This window comes from Astyanax mexicanus, chromosome 21 (assembly GCF_023375975.1).
Source record: "Astyanax mexicanus isolate ESR-SI-001 chromosome 21, AstMex3_surface, whole genome shotgun sequence".
Classification (NCBI taxonomy): Eukaryota; Metazoa; Chordata; class Actinopteri; order Characiformes; family Acestrorhamphidae; genus Astyanax; species Astyanax mexicanus.
In genome coordinates this window covers 5,885,968-5,910,856 of record NC_064428.1, presented here as the reverse complement: position 1 = coordinate 5,910,856, position 24,889 = coordinate 5,885,968, and the positions used below count along the sequence as shown (strand labels likewise).

The following is a 24,889-nucleotide window of genomic DNA, read 5'->3' as shown; positions in this document are numbered from 1 at the left end:
CCCGGATGTTGTGGGGGGGATCATTGAGGAAGCGGAGCGGAGAGGCGGACTGTGATGGCGACCAACATCGAGCAGATATTCCGGGATTTTGTGATGAATAAAATAAAGCAGATCGAGGATGAGAGTCAGGATAAGAGGTGAGAACTCTCTACAGTCTGTTAACCAGCAACAGCTCGCCGTTTACCCGCTAAACTCTGTAAAATACTGTATTACTGACCGGGCTAACGGCCGCCTGCGCGAGCCCGGTGCTAGCTATGATAGCTAACTTAACCTGACTAACCTAGCTTTAGCAGGATAGCAGCTAGCTTAGCTAACGTTACGTAAATACTTCACTTAATACCTCCCTAAATACTCCATAAACAGGCGTTAATAAGTGTTTATCAGCGTATGTATTCAATAGAATTGCTGTGGTGGAGGATATATACTGCAGTAGTGTGTTAAAAGCTGATAAATAGCGGCTTTACTGCAGTTTGTTTTGGTGGTAGCAGTAGCTGCTAGTGACCTGGGTCTCACTGGATTTAACAACCCCGTATAGTCTCCTCAATAACTCATTAACTCACTAACTAACTCAGTTTATACCAGTAAAAACTCGAATTCATAATCTCTCTAACGCAGTTTTTACTAGCAGAGACTCTCATTTCAATTATCAGTTATAAACTATTAGTAAAATCAGATCTGCGGCTCTTTAAATACATTTTAAAGCTGATATCACCAGAAGCACACATATAACTTTATCCTTAATGTATTTAATTTACATGTAACTTAAAATCTCAATAAAATACATTAAAGTTGTTGGTTGTAAGGTGACAAAATATGAAAAGGTTCTAGAAGTACAAATACTTTTGCAAGTCACTGTACGAAGACACTGAGATTTAAATACCAACAGTGTGCAGATCTGTCCTCAAAGATAAAAGTGATACTTAAAAAATTCTAAAGTGAATTCTAAACATATTCTGGTTTGTTTAACACTTTTTGTTTACAGACTAATTCTGCATGTGTTTCTGTATAGTTTTAATATGGTCTTAGTATTACATTTACAATGTGAAAAATCATTAAAAGAGAGAAAACGCATTTTGACTGGTATTGTAACTATATAGATAAATATAGATATATCTAAGTATAGTTTTACTTGTAAAATGTAGACAAATATACAGGTGCATCTCTAAACAAATTGAATATCATTGAGATTGAAGTAACATTGAAGTAACATTATTTCAGTAATTCAATTTAAAATGTGGAATGAGTATATAATATATCTCTGTGTCACACACAGAGTGATTTATTTTTAATCAGTATCTCAGAAAATTTGAATATTTTAAATGGTACTTTTGTGGGCAAGTGTGTCCTGCTGGAAAATGAAATTCGCATCTCTATAAAAGTTGTCAGCAGAGGGAAGCATGAAGTGCTGTAAGATTTTGTGGGAAAACAAAACTGCACTGACTTAAGACTTGATAATAAAACACAGTGGATCAACACCAGCAGATGACATGTCTCTCCAAACCATCACTGATTGGTGGAAACTTCACACTAGACCTTGAGCAGTTTGGAATGTGTGTCTCTCCACTCTTCCTCCAGACTCTGCTCCCTTGATTTACAAATGAAATGTAAAATGTACTGATGATCACTGATATATAATATTAAAATTGTCTGAGACACTGACTTTTGGAGTTTCATTGGCTGTAAGCCATAATCATCAACAAATAATCAAAAATAAACGCTTAAAATAGATCACTATGTGTGTAATATATCTATACAATACATGAGTTTCACATTTTGAGCTGAATTACTGAAATAAAGTAACTTTTCAATGATATTCAATTTTTTGAGATGTACCTGTATAACTGTGTACATTTTACCAGTAAAACTCTAGTTACATATGTCTATATCTATCTATATAGTTACAACACCAGTCAAAATGTGTTTCCTCCTTTTTTTTTATGATTTTTTACTTTGTACTTTTTACTTGTAGACTATATTAAAGCTATACAGGAACACATTATTTTGTAAACAAAAAGTTTTAAACAAACCAGAATATGTTTTAAACTTTTGATTCTTCTAAGTAGGACATTTATCTTTGAGGACAGATCTGTACACTTTTGATGTTTTCTTAGTGTCTTAATGAGGTCTCCTGGAATACAGTGGTTAGCAAAAGTATTCAAACCCCTTTAACCTGTTCATATTTTGTCACCTTAACACAAAGTAGCACATAATTGTGAAGCAGAATGAAAATGACGCATGAATTTCAAAATTTGAATTAAATAAAAATCTAAAAAATTTAGCCCGGTACAGTGTGGCCACGGTTCGGTTCGTATCGCGGTTCTTGGGCCAGGGTTTCGGTTCGGCCGCGGCGCTCCCTGGCGCGGGACACAGCCCCGCCGGCAGCGGCGCTCCCTCGTGTAACATACAGTCAATATAGCGCTAAAGACAGGTGTAAGAAGAGTTTATAATTGCTGTATTTCTCTTCTCTCCTCTCGCTCCTACTCTAAGTTCTCTGCCTCTCCTACTAGTCTAAACTTTGTGTGTCCCCCGGGACCTAAGCAGTCCTGACTATCTCCCAGTAGACAGAATACACAGGAATTTCAAAATTTGAATTAAATAAAAATCTAAAAAATTTAGCCCCTTTACTCTGAAACCATTTTATAAAATCCAGTGTATAAAGTCAACTGCCTTCAGAAGTCACTTAATTAGTTAATAATTATGTGCAGCTTTGTTTTGGACTATAGCATTCTATCTACAAGGTCTAAAAAATTATATTATAACATTGCAGCTGCTATGCAGGTCACTATCTGAATGCGATTTAATTTTTTTTAAAAGATTGTACATGAGTGGTGTGTGTGGCATTGGTTTGGTTTCCAGAGAGATGACCCTCAACCGAGTGTAGCCTTTGATGGTTTAAGATTAGACTTTGTTATGGTTTCATCTTATTGTATTTCTAGTATGTGTGTCTAAATGTGTTGCTGCAGCTTTAAGAAATCCTTCTATTTTTCAGTCAAAGTGGCCAAGCTGCTTCTAATGATGCAGAGTCTCCCTGTGAGATGGGAACAGGAATAAATAACAAAGCACCTCCTGCTGAAACATGCAGTAAAACAACAGGTGAGTCAGCTGGGTATTCCTTACTGTTCTACTAAACAGGAACTATTTAAAACAAAATTATAGCTTTTGTTTCATGATTTTCCCTCCTCTGTCTCTCTAGATAAACTCACAAATCCCTGCTCCCAGGAGAACAGTGCCAAAGAGGAATCCAGCGCTAAACACAAGAAAAGCAAAAAGCACAAAAAACACAAAAGCAAAAAGAAGAAAAAGAAACGCAAGGAGGAGAAGGAGAGCAGCTCAGAGTCTGAATCAGACCTAGAAAATCAAGGAAGGTATGACAAATTTGTGCCTGTAACAGATAACAGTAAATGATAAATAACAAAGAATCCTTTGTTGATGATATGTCGTCCCAGAAATTGTTTAAATGGTATGACCACTTAAATGCCACTAATATAATGGTAATAGAATAGCAAAGCCAAGCAATTATTTCATTTTAAACACAACAGAAATAACATTTTATAACATTATATTATAGACCTGGCAACATATATACCGTATTTTACAAACTCGCACCTTTGCACATTTTACAAAGTCGCACTGCACTCTAAGGCGCACTATCAATAAATGTCTTTTCATACATAAGGCACACCGGATTATAAAGTTCATTTTAAGCGACAACAGTAAGTGGTTAGTAAATAGCTTTAAGTGGGTGAATGTTACTTACTCACTGGGTATACCATTGATTTGGTGACAGTCTTAGCGGCGGCATGGGGGAGTCACAATCATGCTGGAACTCCACAGCTTCTCACAGAGTACTTCATTAATTTTTCCATACTAATTACTAGGGATGCAACGGTACAGTGTGGCCACGGTTCGGTTCGTATCGCGGTTCTTGGGCCAGGGTTTCGGTTCGGCCGCGGCGCTCCCTGGCGCGGGACACAGCCCCGCCGGCAGCGGCGCTCCCTCGTGTAACATACAGTCAATATAGCGCTAAAGACAGGTGTAAGAAGAGTTTATAATTGCTGTATTTCTCTTCTCTCCTCTCGCTCCTACTCTAAGTTCTCTGCCTCTCCTACTAGTCTAAACTTTGTGTGTCCCCCGGGACCTAAGCAGTCCTGACTATCTCCCAGTAGACAGAATACACAGGACGTATCCAATCAATAACCACGAATAAAACATTAAAGATTTGTCACCAGAACCAGCCAGAGACAGCTGGATAAACTCAAACGTTTTATTTAGAATTAGCAAACTCAAATGAAATAGTTTTTTCTTCTGTAAAAAGTAAAAAACAGCGGTTGGGTGGGGGTGGGTTTTTTTTTTCTGCTATCCTACAGTGCTGCTTTACTGCGGGGCTGTGCATTACTGAGAGCGTTCGTTCGCTCTGTTAGTGCACGCACCAAAACATTGCGGTTCTTCTGTGTGTATCGAATCGAACAGGCCGAACCGAACTGTTCGATAAAATACCGAGAACCGTTGCATCCCTACTAAGTATGATTTACTCATTTGCTCATGCCATCTCCTGTGTTGTGGATCTGGGACTAAATACATATGTAATTTTTGACTGGAGTGAGGAAGTTGTCAGAAAGGAGTTGTCTGTTCGTTAGCGCAGCACTGTCCACTAGGTATCAGATGTTGGTATTGGGACCTCATTAGCCAGTGTGAGTACAAGTACCAGTATCCCTAAGAAATACCCCGAAGTATTGTGATACTAGTTTATGCCATATTGCCCACCCTTAGTTATGATTTTTTTTGTTTTTTTGGTGTTAAAACTTTGTTTTGAATCACAAGCCTAAAAGTATGTACATTTTTAAATGATCCACACAAGTGTTAAAATGAATTGTAAACACTGATTCTTTGTCTCACAGTGTAAAGAAGAAGAAGAAAAAGAAAAAGAAGAAACATAAGGAAAGTGACAAAGAAAAAAAGTCTCGCTCGCGTTCTGGGAGCTCTTCTGCATCTGAATCAGAGTCTGAGTATGAACCTAAACCTTCAAGTGAGACCACCAAGTCTGAACTTGGAAATGGAAGTCATTTCAAGGTTTCTCAAGATTTACCTGACATTATTCCAAAGCTTGAAACCACAGCTGATAAGAACAAAGGGAGCGAACGAGACAGCGAAAGAAAACAAAGCTCCAGTTGTTCTAAAACCTCCAAACAGGAGAAAAAGACAGAAAGAAACCGGCGCTCCCGTTCTAGATCAAGCAAAAGAAAATCAAGACACAGGTCTAGATCCTGGTCGCCCAGACGATCCCAGAGGAGATCAAAGTCAAAGTCTCGTTCCAGGAAGAGTCCCAAAAGGAAGTCTCCACAGCATAGACGGCGAAGTAGATCCAGGTCAGGATCACAAAGACGCAGCAGCAGACGGTCCAGATCTCGCTCAGCCAAAAGAAGCAGACATTCAAGGTCCAGATCAAGGTCTAGGTCTAAGCGAAGTAGATCAAGGCAAACCAAAACTGCCTTAAAGAAGAGCAGGAGATCTCGGTCAAAATCTAGATCAGCTTCAGATCATCGATCAGGGAATTCAAAGTCTAGATCTCAAACACAGGCTAGACGTAGTACGTCAAGGTCTCGGTCAAAGTCTAGGTCTTCTTCGAAAGATAAATCAACAAAGAGCGAGATGCAAAAGAAAGACATTGTTCCAGAATTAAAGAGTAAGATTAGCTCTGAAATAGAAACTGAAAAAGAAAGCATTGATAAAGATCAAAGCCAGACACTACTGTTAAACTCCATGTTAAAGACTATAAAGGATGTTAAAGATGCCACTATCAGTGACGGACAGGTTAAGGGATCATGGCGACCAGTTCCTTTCTTGGATGTCAGCTCTTCTGCTACTGTTCTAACTTCTTCGTCTTCTGAGACAAAGCCTTTACTGAAGTGCATTACACCTGAGCTGCCTTTCAATGTAAAGGATATTTCTGCACATACCTCAGATAAGGCTATTAAGTTGGAGTCTGTCCTCAAAACTGAAAAACAAGAAGAAATTACCAGTACAGAATTAAAAGGTTCACAAGTTAAACATTCCAAGTCTCGTTCAGAGTCCTCCTCACCATCTCCTCAAAGGAGCTCAAAATCTGCCTCAAGAAAACGGTCCAGTTCCAGATCTCCAGTAAAACGAAGGCGTTCCAGGTCGTCCTCCAGGAACAGCAAGACAAAATCAAAGTCATCTCCTTCACGAAGGAAAAGATCTAAGTCTAGAACGCGGGGTAGGCATTCCAAATCCAAGTCGCCAAAAAGCAAACGATCGAAGTCCCGTTCACCAGATCGAAGGAAGCGGTCCCGGTCCCCAGACAGGAGGTCAAGATCGAGACGCAGATCACGCTCTCGGTCACGGAGATCTAGATCTAGATCCCGGCGAAGAGGAGGAGGAGGTTTCAGGAACCGAATGTTTAGTCAGCGCGATCGGTGGAAGCGAGAACCGAGCCACTCTCCTGTTCTCATCCTGCGGAAGAAAAGATCGACTTCTCGAACTTGTCGCAGCACCAGCAAGACACCACCACGCCTTACTGAGCTCGGTAAGAAAGCATATCTTCTGAATTCTGATTTTGATATCCTAGTACGCTTGTATGTTTTAAAGTACACATATCGGTTGATCTTAGAGATCTTAGAGATCTCATAATTGGAGAGACTTCGGCCATTCAGAAACCTTAATAATAAGAAACCAGTAAAATGTAAGAATTTTACAAAAATATTTTTGAGTAATGCTAAGTATTGCTTATCATTATCGGCAGAATTACAGAAAGTGTCGAGATATTTTATTGGCAGGGGTGTTGCAGGCATGGGGGAGGTGGTGGTGATTTGTACGTGTATTAAATTATTTCATCTTTGACAGGTCACAGTGCTGTTGGCTATTCAGAGGCAATACGTTTGCATGTTATGAATATTCATGAGTAAAGTCAAATTTACACTTCTGCGCCAAACCTACGCCGTTGCTACGCAGCGGAGCATGTTTATGCTACTACATGCGCGTATCAGCAGCTTTGTGTTGCTCTGCAGTTTAACCTCAAAGGCGAAAATGTGTGGGAGGGGATGGGAGGCCCCACGGACCAATCACAGCTGCGGCTGTCCGCGTCGCTTGAGGCGTAGTTAGATTTCCAGAGTGATGCGTATGACGTAGGAATGTGACGAAGTGTAGGCTACAGCTAAGGTTCGGCGCAGAAGTATAAATTATAGTAAAAGTAAAACAGCCTGAAACAAAAAAAAGCTCACAGGGCGTTTATTCATACTAAAGTCCACTACAACATTAATGAATAAAACATGAAATGAGATCTGTAATGTGGTGAGAATCAAAGGTGTCAGAAGTAGTCATTACTCTGTAGATCTTAGGGTTTAAAATACTTCTGTAGAAGTTGAAGTATCAACTTAAGCTTTTTACTCTTTAAGTAAAAGTGTAAATGTACTGGTTTCAAAACTACTAAAAATTTAAAAGTCAAAGTAATGTTACTGGATAGGGGTTTTATTAAGCGATGAGAAGCTGGAATGAAAAGATTAAATTAAGTAGGAGTAATGAGGCTATTTTTAAAAATGAGGAGTAGAAAGTTTAAATAATTGTGTGAAAATGTAAGAAGTAGAAGTAATAAGTCATCTTAAAAATAATTACTCCAGTAAAGTATAGATAACCTACATTTCTACTTAAGTAAGGTAATAAAGTATTTGTAGTTCATTGCTTGACACATCTGGTGAGAATCAGCACTGAGACTCAAACACAGGGATTTTCTGATTGCTAGGTAGCTATATAAGGAAAAAAAACATCTACAAATAGTTGAATAATTAACTCCTTATCTATACTTTTTGTTCTTCCATCTTCAGATAAAGACCAGTTGCTGGAAATTGCCAAGGCCAATGCGGCGGCCATGTGTGCCAAGGCTGGGATGCCTATTCCAGAAAGCCTGAGGCCCAGAACCATCCTTCAGCTGCCATTGCCAAGTCCAAACCCCACACCCCTGTCCTTACCCCTGCCGCTGCCCGTTAATCTCCCCATGTCTAACATGACCATGAATGCTGCTATGGCTAGCATGACTGCTGCCACCATGACTGCTGCTCTGTCCAGCATGGGAGCTCTTGCTAACATGCCACAGTTGGCCCCGTTGCCCACAATCACCAACAAGCCTCCACCTTCGGCCACACCGAACCTGGCTTCTATTGAGGAAGCTAAGAGAAAAGTGACTAAGCAGGCCAACAGCTACAGTATTAAAGAGCTCACAGAGGTTAGTGCAGATCATCTGAAATGATTATATTGTATAATACTGGAATTAGGGGTGTCATGATTTTGATATTTCATTGAAATCGATCGAAATTATGTCATGGTCTCGAGTTTAACTGTTATAGTAGGATAGAGTTCAGTTTGTTAAGGCTCTAATTGTTATATTATTTTGTACATGACTGTTCCTGTATTTTTTATTTTTTTTTATTTTGTTATGTTGCACATTGCTGTTTTAATAGTGCACACTGCTGCTTCCAAAAAAAAACACTAGATGGCATTACATATATATCTTAATTAAATTATTTAAATTTGACCATTAGTGCATAATGTGGTGTATTACAGATCACTTTGCATCACTTATATCAAACCCACCTTTTGAAATAAGATTTTGTAAATCTGATGAATCAAACCAATGACTGACCATAGACTAATCTAAAACTGGCATAGGCCTTTCTGCTGTAAAAAAAAAAAATCGATAATAGGATCAAATCGTGACCCTAAAATCGGAAATAAAATCGAATCGAGGATTTAGAGAATCGTGACACCCCTAACTGGAATAATGCTGAAATATATCATTATAATGATATATAATGTAAATAAATGTCTTTCCTTTAGAAATGCAAGAAGATTGCAGAGAGTAAAGAGGAGATGGCCATCGCTAAGCCACATGTGTCGGATGATGAAGAAGATGAAAAGCCTTTTGGAGGAGTTGCCCTTAAGGAGAAAGGGGGCATCACTTTCAGTCTCTGTGTACGTATCTTCCTTTGTTGGTTGTTATATAAATCAAGCTTAGCATTATGACCATCTTCCTGTTCCTACAACCATTATCTATTCCTTTTTTAGTTCCAGTGATCTTATAGGACACTTGTAGTTCTGTAGTTGTGGGTTGGGTTGACTATGACTGTGACTATGACTGTCCTCACCATTCTTCTCCTCTGCTTATCTGAGATTTTTATAAGCCTTAACTAGAACTGTGCCTGTGGTTCTTATAATTCAATTCACCTGTTTTTGGATTCAACATTTTGTCCAATAATTAGTTATAATTAAATCCTATAAACTTCTTTTTACTTCTCAAACATCACTGTGTTCATCTGCTGTATGATGTATTTAACTGAAGTTGCTGATTTGAACAACCAATGATTTATAAAGGAAAATCAAGAAAATGGTCAGGGGTGCCCACTGTAATTTATCGCAATTATATATAAGCTTAGGTTTCCAATATTTTGTCTAAGGGTGAGTTTTCAGTAAAGTTTCTCCAGCACTAAGGCTGGGTGCAGCAGCATTAGCATTAGCTGCTAACTGCAGCACTAGTAGCCACTCGACTAAATGCCACTCGGTAGCGATACACTGAGGATCCCTGAGTGTTCTGTTAAGCCAGGGTTCTTCAGTCCAATATACTCACCTCTGAACGGCAAAAGAGCTAGTGCTGCGGCTTCCGGCTAATGCTGCTGCACCCAGCCTTAGTGCTGTAGAAACTTCACTGAAAACTCGCCCGTATAACGCTGTACTTCAGCAGAGGTGTTTAATACCTGACTGGTGGAATTCATACATAATGCACATCAGATTATAAGGCAAGCTGTCGATTTTTGGGAAAATTAAAGGATTTGAAGTTTTATTGTGTTTAATAAATTATGTAAAAACAATTGTTTGTGTATTTGATGATGCTAAATTACAAGAATTCCACAAAAAAGAGTAAAGTATTTGTGTAAGAGATTGTGATGTCATCCAGATGATTTGACGTACTTTGTAGTTTCAGAACTAAACTCTACAGTAGAAGAGTTTTCCTGTATCAGAAAGCATATTACAATAATTATTTTGGAAAATATTTTAGAATTGGAAATGTACTCGACTTTGTGAATGGTTGAAGAGAACCGTTACAGACAGATTATCTCTTCCGTGTGAACAGTGCATAAATGCCTTGTATTTATAGTTTGTCAACTGTTTTCTTCAACCATTCATTTGATTGAATACATTTCTGTTTCCCTAATTTTACAGTAACCCCCTCCCTCCCTGTGCCGCCATGTCCCCTCCTCCCCCTCCTTCAGAACCCCTCAGTGAAGCCAGCAGTGAGATCAGAGGCTGCCTTCGCCAAGGAGTTCCCAGTATCTTCAGGTTCCCAGCACCGCAAGAAGGAGGGAGATGGGGCGTACGGGGAATGGGTTCCGGTGGACAAGAAGATTGATAAGGCGGGGTCTTCTTCAGGATCTGCTGGGGCTGAAGATCAGAGTAAGGATAATGATAGTGTCTTTCCAGAGGCACCATCACAGGTATGTTTTTTACACGGGCTCTGTTAATGTAGTGATAGTGTGATTTTATACTGAAGTTCTGTGTGATCTTTAATATTTGTGATTTTCTGACTGTAGCCGGTGGACATTACCCTGGCTGTCAGTGAAAGGGCAGTGGCCCAGAAGAGACTGGCAGAGAACCCTTTCGACATCAACGCCATGTGTATGCTGAATCGTGCTCAGGAGCAGGTACAGTACACAGACATTCATTAATTATTTGAGTTACAAACTAGAGTAGTGCAGGGAGATAAATAAGATTAATGTTAATTAATGTTTACAGTTTTCAAAATTGGTTACACTTTTCCTTAAATGTAAGGAGGCTATTTTTATACATTTTAAATATAAAAGCCATAATTTTATTCTTATAAAATTAAAGAAAGCTGCTTTCTATCTTTAAAAAAAAATAATGTATCCTATTTTTTATGGATTATAAGGCGCACTATCAATGTACGTCTATTTTCTGTTCTATTTTCTGATCTATTTTCATACATGAGGCTCATTAGGTGACACTAGTAAGGATGCCTACGAAGTGAGCAAGGGTATTGCCATGTTTCCCTTCTAATAGGGAAGCTGGGTAAAGTGCCAAATAAACAAAACTGCAGTTCTTAAAAAAACATTTTCTTTCAAAGTCAAACAATTGCTGGTTGTTAACCTACACAGATTTCTCTCCTGAAAAACGTTAATTTGGCTGAATATTTACAGCTTCTGTTTATTTACAGTAAGCTTAGATTTCCAATATTTTGTCTAAGGGTGAGGAACCCTGAGTGTTCCGGTGAGCCAGGGCGCTTCAGTCCAATATACTTACCTCTGAACGGCAAAAGAGCTAGTGCTGCGGTTAGCGGCTAATGCCAATGCTGCTGCACCCAGCCTTAGTGCTGGAGAAACTTCACTGAAAACTCGTCCTTATAACGCTGTACATCAGCAGAGGGGTTTACTGCTCCTTAATACCTGACTGGTGGAATTAAAACGTAAGTCGCATCAGATTATAAAGCAAGCTGTCAATTTTTGGGAAAATTAAAGGATTTGAAGTTTTATCGTGTTTGTACGATTTTGAGTCCCTTAAAAAATAATGTGAAAAACAATAGTTTGTGTATTTGATGATGCTAAATTACAAGAAATTCCACAAAAAAAAAGAGTAAAGTATTTGTGTACGAGTAAAAAAACACTATGGAGAATTGCTCATATGTTTGATTTTCTACATTGTAAATTAAATATTGAAAAATATTAAAGCTATACAGAATATGTTTTATACTTTAGATTCTCCTAAGTATCACATTTATCTTAAAGGACAGATCTGCACACTATTGGTGAGATTTTAATCTCAGTATCTTCATGAGGGAGAGTCACCTGGAATAGTTTTCTCAGCGTCTTGAAGGAAGGAGTTGCTGGAGGTGCTGAACAATAGCTGCTCTTATTTAATTTATGTTTTTTATATTATATAAAACAATTTGCCATTATATAAATGGCATACCATTTGTCTTAAACTTTGCTGACATGTCACAATAACTGTTTTTGTTTCGTTGATGTACTTCCCTAAAATAATTGTGACAAACGATATTTTTGTCATTTTAGGATTTTAGCACAGTAATAAAGTTGGACCCTTATGAAAAAATACAATGAAGTGTTAATTATTCTGAAAATTCAGATTAGAATAAAAAAAAAAAAAAAATATATATATATATATATATATATATATATATATATATCTTAAATAAATAAAACTGAACCTAAAGTGAACCTTCTGTTTTTAAACAGAGTCTACATACCAGCTTATTTGTGCAGATGTGTTCTCCTTGCTAAGCAAAACATAACTGACAATATAGAGGTTGACACAAACGATTGCGGCCATATCCATATAATACACAATAATTCAATAATGGTAAAAGGTATGGTAAAAAGCTTACTCACATGCTCATATAGCATAATTTAATTTCCACATCTTTTTTTTTTTTTTTTTTTTTTTTTTTCCCCCATAGGTGGATGCTTGGGCCCAGTCTAACACAATCCCTGGTCTTTTCACTGGCTCCACCGGTGCTCAGGTGCTTTCATCTGAAGAGCTGTCCAACAGTGGCCCACAGGCTTGGATCAAGAAGGTAAAGCAATGCTCCATCATCCCTGTATTGGATGGAGCACTGGGTCTGTGTGATGGTTGAGTTTGTTTTTATAGTAAATGTGTTTGAGTTACAGTGTTTGTGTAGAGTAAGGCAGGTTTAACACGTACAGTAAGAGATGAGAAGATGTCACTCATACCCTAACATCATTATTTCCTTTGTGTTGAATTCACCTAAGAGTATACATGTAACAAAGGAGAAACATGGATAATGAAATGACATCCCACCAGCTTTCATCTCGTCAGAGATGCACTGATACCTGGTGTGTCTTTGCTACCTGGTGTACCCACTCCACTGTCCCAACAATCAGTAATATACACTAAATCTCAAAGGCCAAGCTTTGCTCAGCCCATATTGGCAACCAAGATGCAGCCAGAAATAACTTTTAATGAGATATTTCTGGTAAGGTAGCTAGTAACTTTTCAATATAAAAAAAATCAATATGGAAGCATTCTAGGGTTGGAAGTTAAATGGCTATAACCATTAAAGCAGCATTATGTAGAATTTAAACTTTACAATATGAGCTAGAAAATTATTTTGCTCTACTATGTTGCGCTACTAACTTGGTAGTAAGAAGAATGGAGTCACTGTCATTGTCATTCCAGTTTCAGAAACCCTGCAACTACACTGTGAGCATTTCAGGGGGCAAATGGGGGCAAAGAACTGCTTTACCTGAGTCATATTGGTTTAAAAAAACACTGTAATGTGTCTCTATTGCGTTCATCCACATCATCTGGGACGGAATAACTTGCCCATTTACACCCAGCTGTCATTCAGCTACAGGCTGCCTTTTTTTGGTTACATTTTAGAAAAAGACATCGAAAAGTATTGTTTGGATATCAGTGTCGAATTCAAAGTATTATATCGGTATCAACAATTTAACAAATAAAATGATACCCAACCCTAATACTGAGAACTTTGAAAGTGCACAGATAGTTTATTTAAAAACACTGTTTATACACACAGTACCTTCAGGTAGTTCTCTGGCACTGCCAACTTTAAAGCCCCACTAGGTAGAATTTCTTAGATTTTTGATCTTTTTAAAGAAGTAAAATTACAGCTTGAAACTCACTGCAGCGCTGCATTGAGGTGTAATAGGAGGAATAGAGGTGCTCTCGTGTCTGTGCCGGAGCTCCTCTGAGCTCAAACCAGACTCTGTACGTTTTCTGAGCCGCGACCAACGCTCGCGAGAACTGCGACCTGCTTTCCGACCTTTAGTTCTAACAGTTCTACAAGGACTACTGGTTCATTGTTTACAAACTAACACACAGACACTCTGGCAGAAGCTGGAAAGAGACCGAATATGTATGTGAAAGCCAGAAAACGAGAAAGAGAAACTAATCCGCCTGAAACATTTATTACACTCTACAACTGTAGGGGGAGCCCACGAGCACAAAATCTCAATCCTACCTAGTGGCGCTTTAAATTAAGCCACAATAAGTCAACTAACAAGCACAAAGAATAGGATAGGTAGGATAGGGGAACAGATTACAAAATTAATTCTCATATTCTGGCATCCTTGCAACATTTGCTTTGAGTTATTTTTTAGTTTCACATGTGCCTGCAAGTGCAGATGTACTGTACTGCAGTCAGTTGCACTGTCCACCTGTAGGGGGAGCCTATTTAAAAAAAAATGCAAATTCTTGTATAATGCTGCTTTAAATATGGATTTACATTACCTGGATTTTATATACCCTTCATTTATAGATCTTAAACTCATTGATATGTGTGGAGTGGGTACATCTTTTCAGCAAAGTCATGCAGAGGTGTGTTTTTGTGTGAAATTCTATTGTAGCAGGTGCAATGCAGGAGGGGAGGTTGACTATAGTCTACTTAGAAAATCTTCTTTGAAAGAGGGGATGAAGGAAGAGGACTTGAAGTCTCCTGGCAACCTCCTCTTGGTTGAGAATGGAAACTCAAAATGGGTAAAAAAAATGATAAATGAAAAGGAGAAAAAATAAATGGAACGAAGTGAATAGTTATTTTTTTTATTTTATTGTCAAATTTAGAGTTATTTTATTCCACCCAGCAGACTTTAAATTCAGATGTTAATAAATGTATGTTGCTCATCCAGCCCTTCCATGTATGATAGTTCTTATTTTAGGTAAAAGCCGTATTGTCTTGAAGGCATTTGGATGCTGACTACTGCGTAACACAATCCTGATCTTTATATCTGACTGTGGTAATCCCACGTTTTTTATATAGAGTTCTTTTGAGCTAAATAAATAGCAGAGAAATGCCATACCCTCTACGGAGAGATGCCATGGCATTCACACTTCAAGAGAAGCCACTCAGTCTGTTTGATCAGTGCTGTCCTTCTGACATGGCCAACTTTGCTTAGTAACCACACAGACTTAGACTGTAGTCATGGCATTCTGGACAGGCCAGTTCATCAAAAAAAGCTCCATAAGCTCCTGAGATGTTGCACACTGACAGTGTTTGACACTTAGTTTGCGAGCTGGATGTAAATTAGTCACATGTTTAAAGCTGAACAGGACAAAACATGCCTGTATCATGGAGTGGGAGGCTAAGTTACGAGTGCACAGTATATCAAAATATTATTTCTATTATTATTGTTGTTGCATTTTAACTTTTACAATACTGATACCAAAAAAAGTCTAGAATATGACATTGGTATTGACCAATTTCAGCCATTATTTTATTGTTTTGATGACACAGTGACATGCAAAAGTCTGGGAACCCCTGTAAAATAACCTTTTTTTGTTACTTTGAGTAAATGAGAAGACCTCACACTGTCTGTAATAAAGTGATGACTAAACAGGAATGATGTTTTTTGAGAAAGAATGGATGACAATCCCCGTAAATACATTTAGAAGTCTTGTAAAAATTGTCAAAGGGTGCATTACTAAGTACTGCAAAAAATGCATCCAAATATAGAAAAAATGTTTTTCTTACTTTTTAAAGAAGAAGCAATAACAAACCTACAGCTAAATATTAAACACTGAATCTTTTCTAATATCACAGCAGGCATACCAATAAGAGACAATATGTTTACCTCAGCAGTGCAGATTTGGTAATGAATTTAGATACTTTAGTTACTACCCTAGTCCTGGAAAGCAGCCAGAGCGTAAAAATGAACTGCTAGCTGACATTACCCTGGGTTACCGGAACACTCGGGGTTCCTCAGTGTAGCGCTGCCAGGCAGCATTTACTAGTGCTAATGCTGCTGCACCCAGCCTTAGTGGAAATCTGGAAATCTAAGGTTACTATAAATAAATGGAAGTCCTTTATTCACCCAAATAAACAGTTTTCAGGAGAGAAATCTGTGTAGATTAACATCCAGCACTCATTTGACTTTGAAATATATATATATATATATATATATATATATATATATATATATATATATATATATATATATTAGTTTTGTTTACTTAGCTTTATTTAACTTAGTTACCACCCAGCAGCTAGACCTGCTGAATTAGCAGGAAAAATTGGCGACACCCCTGTTCCTTACAAGTGTTGCATAATGCGCCTTAAAAATATATATTCCAATCTTTTGCATGCCACTGTGGTATCACATACATACTCCCCTAAATGCTTAAAAGTTTGGTTAAATAACACAAATGGCTCATTTGAATCAAATTCAAAGCCCGCATAAACTTTCTGGAAAGTAACTTTATGATAACGATAATGTGTTCGGATTTACTTGTATTGATTGACTGGTTTAAGGAATGTTTGATGTGTTATGGATTGGAGGTTTTAACAGTGGTTCGGCATCCATTGTCAGTGTGAACATGTCTCAGTGCAGGGTTTCAAACCGCTGCGCTGTTTTACCCTGCTGGTGAGAGTGGTGGCGGGGGGTGGGGCAGTGGTGGGGTGTGGTGTGGCACGAACGCCAGAGGGGTGGGGGTTCACAGTCTGACCTGTGAACTCTCACCCCTCTATATGGAAACTTGTTGCAGGGTCAGTCCTTGTAGCTGCCTTGTTGCCATGGTCACTGTCAGGCCCCTTCTATTCTCGTCAGATGCAGAGCGGATGATGGGGGCCTAGGTACGTACGTCATCCAGCACCCTCTTTCTATTCATGTGGATTTTGTGTCCGCTCTGATAAACGCTTTCTGCCATGCTCTTCTGTGTGTTTCAGCTGAACCAAGGGTATTGATACCTTGGCAAAGGTGGTATTTTGATGCCTTATCAATGGAAAACTGTATAATTTTTAGTATAGACATAATTTTAAAAATACTGATCTTTTTTCCACATACTTTACTATAATTATAAACTGTTCAAGCATAACATTATGACCACCTCTTTTATTTTATTTTATAACCTATTCATTTAACCTTTTCATTTTATAACCTATCCTCCACTGTTCATATTGGACAACATGTAGTTCTATTATAATTACTGACTGTATTCCTGTATATGTTTCTCTGCATGCTTTATTATCCTCCTCCTTTCACCCTGTTCTTCAATACTCAGGACCCCACAGCTATTATTTTTTGGGTGGTGGGTCGTTATTCTCAGCACTGGAGTGGCACTGACACAGCAGTGCTGCTGGAGTTCTTGAACAGTGTCACTACTGGCTGAGAATAGCTCCCCAACAGTGTCTTGTGGGCAGTGATTAAGAACTAGAGAATTGAGAACATTAAGAACTTATGATCAAAACTGTAAAATGTGCAGCAGCAGATTCAGATCTTCTGTCTCGGATTTTACTTTATCTACAAGGTGTTTCAGCTGTAGGTAGGAGTGTGTAATAGTGTGGAGGACAGAGAGAGAGATTAAACACAGTATTTTTTGGGATTCTGAGTTTTGAAGAACAGGGTAAAAGGAGGATAATAATAAAGTATGTAGAGAAACATAAAGACTGTAAAGTGAAACTATATGAAAAACCAGGAGTTGGTCATAATGTTATGCTTGTTCCGTGTACAACTACTTGTTTCATAGTACTTTTATCATTTTAGTTTATATTTATTTGTGCAATTAAACAATGCACAATATACTTCCTACACTACGTATCTACTTATAGTATTATCTACTGAGAAATTATATCTAGGGTATTAAACAATTATATTTCCTGTTTCCCCCCCCCCCCCCTTCAAAATATATGTTTGTGGTACTCAATCAGATACCCAGTAGATGTTCAGTCCTAATTTTCAGAATTGTATTAATGATTTACCGTTTTCTGTTGGTGGGAGATCTTACTATTTCCTCTTTGCTTGTCTGCCTTCTTTCTCTCTTTCTGTCTTCTTCTGCCCGTATCTGTCCCCACTTCATTCAGGACCAGTTCCTTCGAGCTGCGCCAGTCTCCGGGGGCATGGGAGAGTTACTGATGAGGAAGATGGGTTGGCGTGCTGGAGAAGGCCTCGGCAAACACAGGGAGGGCACAGTAGAGCCCATTGTTATTGACTTCAAAACTGACCGCAAAGGTGAGACAATCACAGCACATACACTTGTGTTTCACATGTCTTTATTACTGTATTTTTCTGAATATAAGGCGCACCTAAATCCTTTCATTTTCCCCAAAATCGTCTGCGTGCCTTATAATATGGTTTGTTTTACGTATGAATTCTACCAGGTTGTAAGAACCAGTAAAGTGAGTTTATTAGTGAAGATTCTGGGTGCGGCAGCATTAGCGTTAGCTGCTAACCGCAGCACTAGCTTTTTCACTGTTCAGAGGTGAGTGTATTGGACTGTACTCTGTGTGTTTGCCATGTTAAAACAAGCTACATGGGATGAACCACTAGCTGATTGCGCTCTGGGTTACCGGAACTCTCAGGGTTCCTTAGTCTAGTGCTGTCAGGTGCCACTTAAACCCTGCTAGCGCTGCGGGTAGACAAAATAGACAAAATATTGGAAATAAGCTTACTGTAAATAAACAGAAGCACGGAAGAATTACAGTTTAGTTTATTTAGGCGCTTCCCCCTACTTCCCATTTAGAAGGGAAACATGGTGACATCCTTTCTGACTTCAATGTAGGCATCCTTACTAGTGTTGCTTAATGCACCTTATAATCCGGTCTACCTTATGTATGAATAAAGACCAGAAAATAGACTTTTGTTGATAGTAGAGATTATTAATGAGTGTTTTCTACAATGGATTAATTATGGATCCTCATTGGAGAGTTTTTAGAAACGCTAGGGTTTCTGTATGGTTTATGCTGAGGTGTTGAGGCATTCTTGAGTTATTTAGCACTGTCAAAGGTGGTGCCTGGTACTGATTTATGATTTATGTGATGTTATTCATGATAACACACGACCTCGAGTGTTCTATTGCTTTTATACAACAGTTTCTTTTTACAAAATGAGTAAAGAAAATAAATCAAAGAACTTTAAGAAATTCAGTTTAAATATGCTTTAATATGGACTGTGCCTTCCGCCAAAAAGTAGTTCCACCACAACTTAACTACAAAACGGTGTATGGTTCAGGCAGACTAACACCACGAAAGTTAGCTTGAAAGCAAAATTGTGAATAAGTGAAGATGGTAACGTTAGGAGGGTGAAATAACGCTAATACTCTCCTCTCCTGCACCGTGGAGTCGTCTTCAGGTGAACGTTGCGCATTTTTTGAGCATTTCTGTTTGTTTTGCTGGGTGGTGTTGGTTAGCTTGTCGGTGTGGCTGGACTGTGGCGCTTCGGAAATTCTCAGTCAGCGTAGCTTACTTTAGCTCAGCATTAACTTAGTCTCGCCTAGCTGGCTGTCAGACGGCATTAGCCGAGCGATTTTCCTTCCCTTTTTTCCTTCTCTTTTTTCCTGCGGCCTGCAGGAAAGTGTGCCGTGGTTTAGCGCTAGCCTGTGCTAAGCTAACGCTGCTGTTGGTGCCGGTGGAGGTGATGATTCAAAACTGTACTGTGTATATATGTCGTTACTTAGCAACGCGTCGGCGGAGTGATACAAGTTTAGTGTGAGAAGGCCGTGATGTTATCACATATATCAGCACGGCTAGAACACTTCTCAACCAATCAGATTGTGAGGTCGGAACTAACTGTTGTATAATATCACGATATTTAATGGTATTTTCGCGATAACGATACTCTTGGCGATATGACAAAACACTTTTTACAATATGATTTCCAAAATACACTATACACTGCAAGAAAAACAAACAAACAAACAAACAAACAAAAGAGAATAATAATAATATTGTTCACGATATAAAAAAACAATATTATTATATTATGACAATATTATCGTGTACGGTACGATATGGCACACCCCTATTAATATATTATATAGTATTAATATACTTTTAGCTCCTGCCTATTTTAGCTAGTGCCCATTCACCAATAAAAAGTATCCTTTTCAAATTTTAGCTTTCAATTGTAACTTTTATTCCCAAGTCCCCTTATGTTTTAAGGGATGTGTCCCATCCAGCTTAGCTTAGCATAGCATATCTTAGCATAGCTTATCTTCCCAACAAATGTGCATCCATTCCACCGGTGTTGAACTTATATCCGTATCAAATTTTAGTTTGTTTTAATCTCAAACCCCCTAGTGTTGTATTTCTTTGGTTCATGCAGGACTGGTAGCAGAGGGAGAGAAGACCCAGAAATCAGGCAACCTGGTGGTGATGAAGGACCTCCTTGGTAAGTTTGTTTATTTGTGTTGTGTTTTGAGTTGTATTTTCTCTCTGATGTAACTGCTGATCATATAGTGAATTATCTGCAGGGAAGCACCCAGTGTCTGCTTTAATGGAGCTTTGTAATAAGAAGAAGTGGGCACAGCCAGAGTTCGTCATGGTGCTCCACAGTGGCCCGGACCACCGAAAGAATTTCCTCTTTAAGGTTTGTGAACCCACTCGCTCACTTGTCCACTCACTTTCCTACCCATCTCACTCACTTACTCACTCACTCTGACAATATTATCTTTTATCAGTGCTTGTGGACAACATGACAGTACTTGATTATTTAAAAATGTGTTTCAATTTAAAATAATTTTGCAAATGTAAGTTTGGCATAGCATGTGACACTAATAATATCCTAATACAGTAATATAAAATCTATTGGTAGCTTAAATTGTTTTATTTTTATTATTAGATTGTAGTTTGTAGTTAGTAGTTTGTAGAGAAGATGCTCCTTACTGTCACTTAAATGGCGAAATATTGCATTTTTTGGATACAATACTTGCTTTTGATTTATCGAATTGTTACATTACATTACATTACATTTGGCAGACGCTTTTCTCCAAAGCGACTTACAAATAATGAAGTACAGAAATAATAGAAGGTAAAACAACTTTATACAGGGCCTAAAGGAGGTCAAAGGGGAATAATGGGATAGAGGAGTGAAGGAGGGGAAGAAGAAAATGAGGTTAGATTTAGTTTATAAGTTAGTTTGTTAGAGGTGTTAAGAGAGTAAGAGTGAAAAAAAATGCAACATTTTTAGTAAATATTTGAAAAATATTAAAATTAGTAATAAAATAAAAATAATTTCAGTGTTTTCAGTGCTGGTCTATAAGTTTTTTGTTTTTATTTAGCAATGGCATTTATTGCATTTGTTAATCTATAACAGTTAAATGCCACACTTTTAAACTCTTTACTGAAAAATGTATAAAAATATTGCATTAATGTTCAATAGTGTTGCTTTTGATATTAAAGTGTTTCATGTTTTTGTCTTTTTGTGGGTCATGAATTTTGCATTACCATTTTAGGACATATTTCCATCTGTCCTTTTTCGAGTAGTTGTTGCAGCTCAGGCTTTAATGACCATGAAGAACTTACTTTTTTATATATCAGATTAAATACTGCTTATAGAAACATTTTTTTTTCTTCACTTTATTTTTCAGGTCATTGTGAATGGGTGTGATTATCAGCCCCAGACAGCCAGCCCCAACAAAAAGCACGCCAAGGCCATGGCGGCCACAGTGGCTCTACAGGCCATGGGGGAGGTGGCGGGGGACAACGTGCATTCAGGACCCGTGTTCACTGCAGCTACGAACACCTAAGAGCCACAACTACACACACACACATGAATACACACACACACAAATACATACACACCACACAAAAACACACATCTGATTTGTGGTGTAAAATAAGGTTTCAGTCAGACTCTGTAGATATAAGGGATGCTTGCTGTAAATGTAACAATTAAGTTGAGTGTATGTTTTGCTTCACATCCCGTTACCAATGTTCTTTACAAACCCCCAAATTTAATCTGGAATTAAATTAAGTGGAATTAAAGACGACACATTTAACAGTTAAATTATTCTGATATATTGAAATGCTGAGTTCCTCAGTTATCTGAAGCCACTTTTAGCCAAAAGTCACACTGTAAGAAATGTGCCTACTGTTGTGCATTATTATAATCTAACAGGAGAATTCCTCTTCTGAATAATTCAGATCCGGAAGCCATTTGAGTGTTGAACTGTACAGCAGACAATGATTTTATTTGACTATATTGGTTATATTGTTATTTGTTTCTCTTTACTGTTTTGCTGTTTTATGTTTCATGCATGTTTTAAAAATGGATAAAAAGAGGTTCTTTAATTTTTGTGTTTATGTATAAATTGTTTTTTCTGTGTGTGTGGTAGAATTTGTATATTTGCACATACGATGTCATCTCTGAAATGTTTTGAGTTGCTGAGGAACGAGAGATTTTATTCAATAAAATAAAATTCATTGATTAATTCTACCCAGAATGAACCTTCTTGGGTCACTTATTTATTTATTTTAAAAACTGCTGTCAGAGTTCCTTTATTAGAAACCATAATTTTAAGAATTGTAAGAATTTCCCTGGAATGATGCTTCATCCAGTACTTTTGAGAAGAGGCGGGGATGAGTAAAGGATGATTTTGGAATGAGATAAGGAAGAAGTAAGGATGAGTCGAGGATAAGTTTGGAATGAGATGGAGATGAGATACGGAGGTGGGGTTGATTTTTGTCAGACGCTTTTGTCCGAAGCGACTTGAAGTATAAATTAGTAGAAGTTAAAGGTAGAAACATCTTTAGACAGGGCTCAAAGGAGGTCAAAGGAAATGATGGGATACATGAGTGAAGGAGGGGAAGAAGAAAATGAAGTTAGAAGTAGTTAGTTTGTTAGAGGTGTTAGGAGAGTAAGTGCTCTTTGAAGAGCTCTGTCTTCAGGAGTTTCTTAAAGATAGTGAGAGATTCTCCTGATCTGGTAGTAGAAGGTAGTTAGTTAGAGGTGTTAGGAGAGTAAGAGCTCTTTGAAGAGCTCTGTCTTCAGGAGTTTATTAAAGATAGTGAGAGATTCTCCTGATCTGGTAGTAGAGGATAGTTAGTTAGAGGTGTTAGGAGAGTAGGTGCTCTTTGAAGAGCTCAGTCTTCAGGAGTTTATTAAAGATAGTGAGAGATTCTCCTGATCTGGTAGTAGAAGGTAGTTAGTTAGAGGTGTTAGGAGAGAAAGAGCTCTTTGAAGAGCTCTGTCTTCAGGAGTTTATTAAAGATAGTGAGAGATTCTCCTGATCTGGTAGTAGAAGGTAGTTAGTTAGAGGTGTTAGGAGAGAAAGAGCTCTTTGAAGAGCTCTGTCTTCAGGAGTTTATTAAAGATAGTGAGAGATTCTCCTGATCTGGTAGTAGAAGGTAGTTAGTTAGAGGTGTTAGGAGAGTAAGTGCTCTTTGAAGAGCTCTGTCTTCAGGAGTTTATTAAAGATAGTGAGAGATTCTCCTGATCTGGTAGTAGAAGGTAGTTAGTTAGAGGTGTTAGGAGAGTAAGAGCTCTTTGAAGAGCTCTGTCTTCAGGAGTTTATTAAAGATAGTGAGAGATTCTCCTGATCTGGTAGTTGAAGGTAGTTAGTTAGAGGTGTTAGGAGAGAAAGAGCTCTTTGAAGAGCTCTGTCTTCATGAGTTTTTTAAAAGATGGTGAGAGATTCTCCTGATCTGGTAGTTGAAGGTAGTTAGAGGTGTTAGGAGAGTAAGTGCTCTTTGAAGAGCTCTGTCTTCAGGAGTTTATTAAAGATAGTGAGAGATTCTCCTGATCTGGTAGTGGAAGGTAGTTAGTTAGAGGTGTTAGGAGAGTAAGTGCTCTTTGAAGAGCTCAGTCTTCAGGAGTTTATTAAAGATAGTGAGAGATTCTCCTGATCTGGTAGTAGAAGGTAGTTAGTTAGAGGTGTTAGGAGAGTAAGTGCTCTTTGAAGAGCTCTGTCTTCAGGAGTTTATTAAAGATAGAGAGACGTTCCTGATCTGGTAGTGGAAGGTAGTTTGTTCCATTGGGGAACTCTGTATGAGAACAGTCTGGATTGCTTTGTGTGAATGTTTGTTTGGTAAAGCGAAGCGATGTTCATTGGAGGAGCGCAGCGGCCGGGAGGTGGCGTAGGTCTTCAGGAGTGAGTGCAGGTAGGAAGGAGCTGTTCTGTCATCAGCTTGTAGGTGGTTGGTACAGTTAGTTTGGCATTGCAGTAGTCGAGGCGTGAGATGACGACTGCCTGTACCAGGAGTTGGGTGGCCTGTTGCGTCAGAAACGGTTGAATTTTTCTGATGTTATAAAGAGCGAAGCGGCAGGATCGAGCAAATGAGGCAACATGGTGCGTGTGGTTGAGTTTGGAATGAGATGGGATGAGTTTGGAATGAGATAAGGAAGAAGTGGGGATGAGTTGAGGAGTTTGGAATGAGATGGAGATGAGATACGGAGGTGGGGTTGAGTTTGGAATGAGATAAGGAATGAGATGGGGATGAGTAAAGGATGAAACGATACAATGAGTCATCAATATTTTGTTTTTTTATTGATTTATTTTGTAGATAGAGAATGTCTGTACTAAACAGTTCTGATAATGCAACAAGTAATCCAGTAAATCGATAATATAGAATGGCTCATTGTTAAGGGATCATATTGCAAAGAAAATCACGGTTTATAAAAAAAAAAAAAATGTGATGAAAAAATGCACATTTTTCTATTTCCTAACAAAAACTAAGATGAATTAAGTGTGATTGGGATATATATATATATATATATATATATATATATATATATATATATATATATATATATATATATATATATATATATATTTAGAGAAGTGGAAAAAAAGGTTTTTGCACAGATAAGTATCAAAATTAAAGCTACAGTTTGTATGTTTAGACAATTTGGAGATTTGGAGACCTCTCTGGAGAGAATGTGTCATTGCATTTTGGACTTTTAATACAGGTGAATATAAATAGATTACTGTGTAAAATTCTGTTATTAAGTTTAGTGTAACTTGGTAATTTGTGAAGCAATTACAGAGCGATTACAAAAAAAATACCAGACCCTTTTTTTTTTTTTTTTTTTACAATATATATATATATATATATATATATATATATATGTATATATATATATATATATATATATATATATATATA

The 24,889-nt window shown here is 37.9% G+C and overlaps 1 protein-coding gene across 5 annotated transcripts; it reads left to right on the top strand.

Moving 5' to 3' along the window:
* Positions 1–22,227, top strand: LOC103026482 (SON DNA and RNA binding protein). Of its 5 annotated transcripts, XM_022674968.2 has the most exons (13): positions 1–137; positions 2,990–3,093; positions 3,194–3,365; positions 4,899–6,544; positions 7,839–8,236; positions 8,848–8,982; positions 10,278–10,499; positions 10,596–10,706; positions 12,494–12,610; positions 17,870–18,017; positions 20,109–20,174; positions 20,257–20,372; positions 21,373–22,227. In XM_022674968.2, the coding sequence occupies exons 1-13, from the start codon at positions 55–57 to the stop codon at positions 21,529–21,531; spliced, it is 3,477 nt and encodes a 1,158-aa protein (XP_022530689.2). In that variant the 5' UTR covers positions 1–54; the 3' UTR covers positions 21,532–22,227. The 5 variants fall into 5 exon arrangements, 2 of the variants coding, with proteins under 2 accessions (XP_022530689.2, XP_022530690.2); XR_002650612.2 differs by lacking the exons at positions 20,109–20,174; positions 20,257–20,372; positions 21,373–22,227 and adding an exon at positions 16,555–16,642 and having other exon boundaries at positions 17,870–18,009; XR_007427917.1 differs by lacking the exons at positions 20,109–20,174; positions 20,257–20,372; positions 21,373–22,227 and adding an exon at positions 14,424–14,553 and having other exon boundaries at positions 17,870–17,998.
* The last annotated feature ends 2,662 nt before the right edge of the window (positions 22,228–24,889 follow it).

What these genes read in the sequence shown, in the direction of transcription:
- LOC103026482 (XM_022674968.2), top strand. Translation starts at nt 55, where the DNA reads ATGGCGACCAACATCGAGCAGATATTCCGGGATTTTGTGATGAATAAA. An exon ending in AACATGCAGTAAAACAACAG is followed by an intron (nt 3,094 to 3,193) that starts GTGAGTCAGCTG and finishes CTGTCTCTCTAG; the next exon opens with ATAAACTCACAAATCCCTGC. An exon ending in ACCACGCCTTACTGAGCTCG is followed by an intron (nt 6,545 to 7,838) that starts GTAAGAAAGCAT and finishes TTCCATCTTCAG; the next exon opens with ATAAAGACCAGTTGCTGGAA.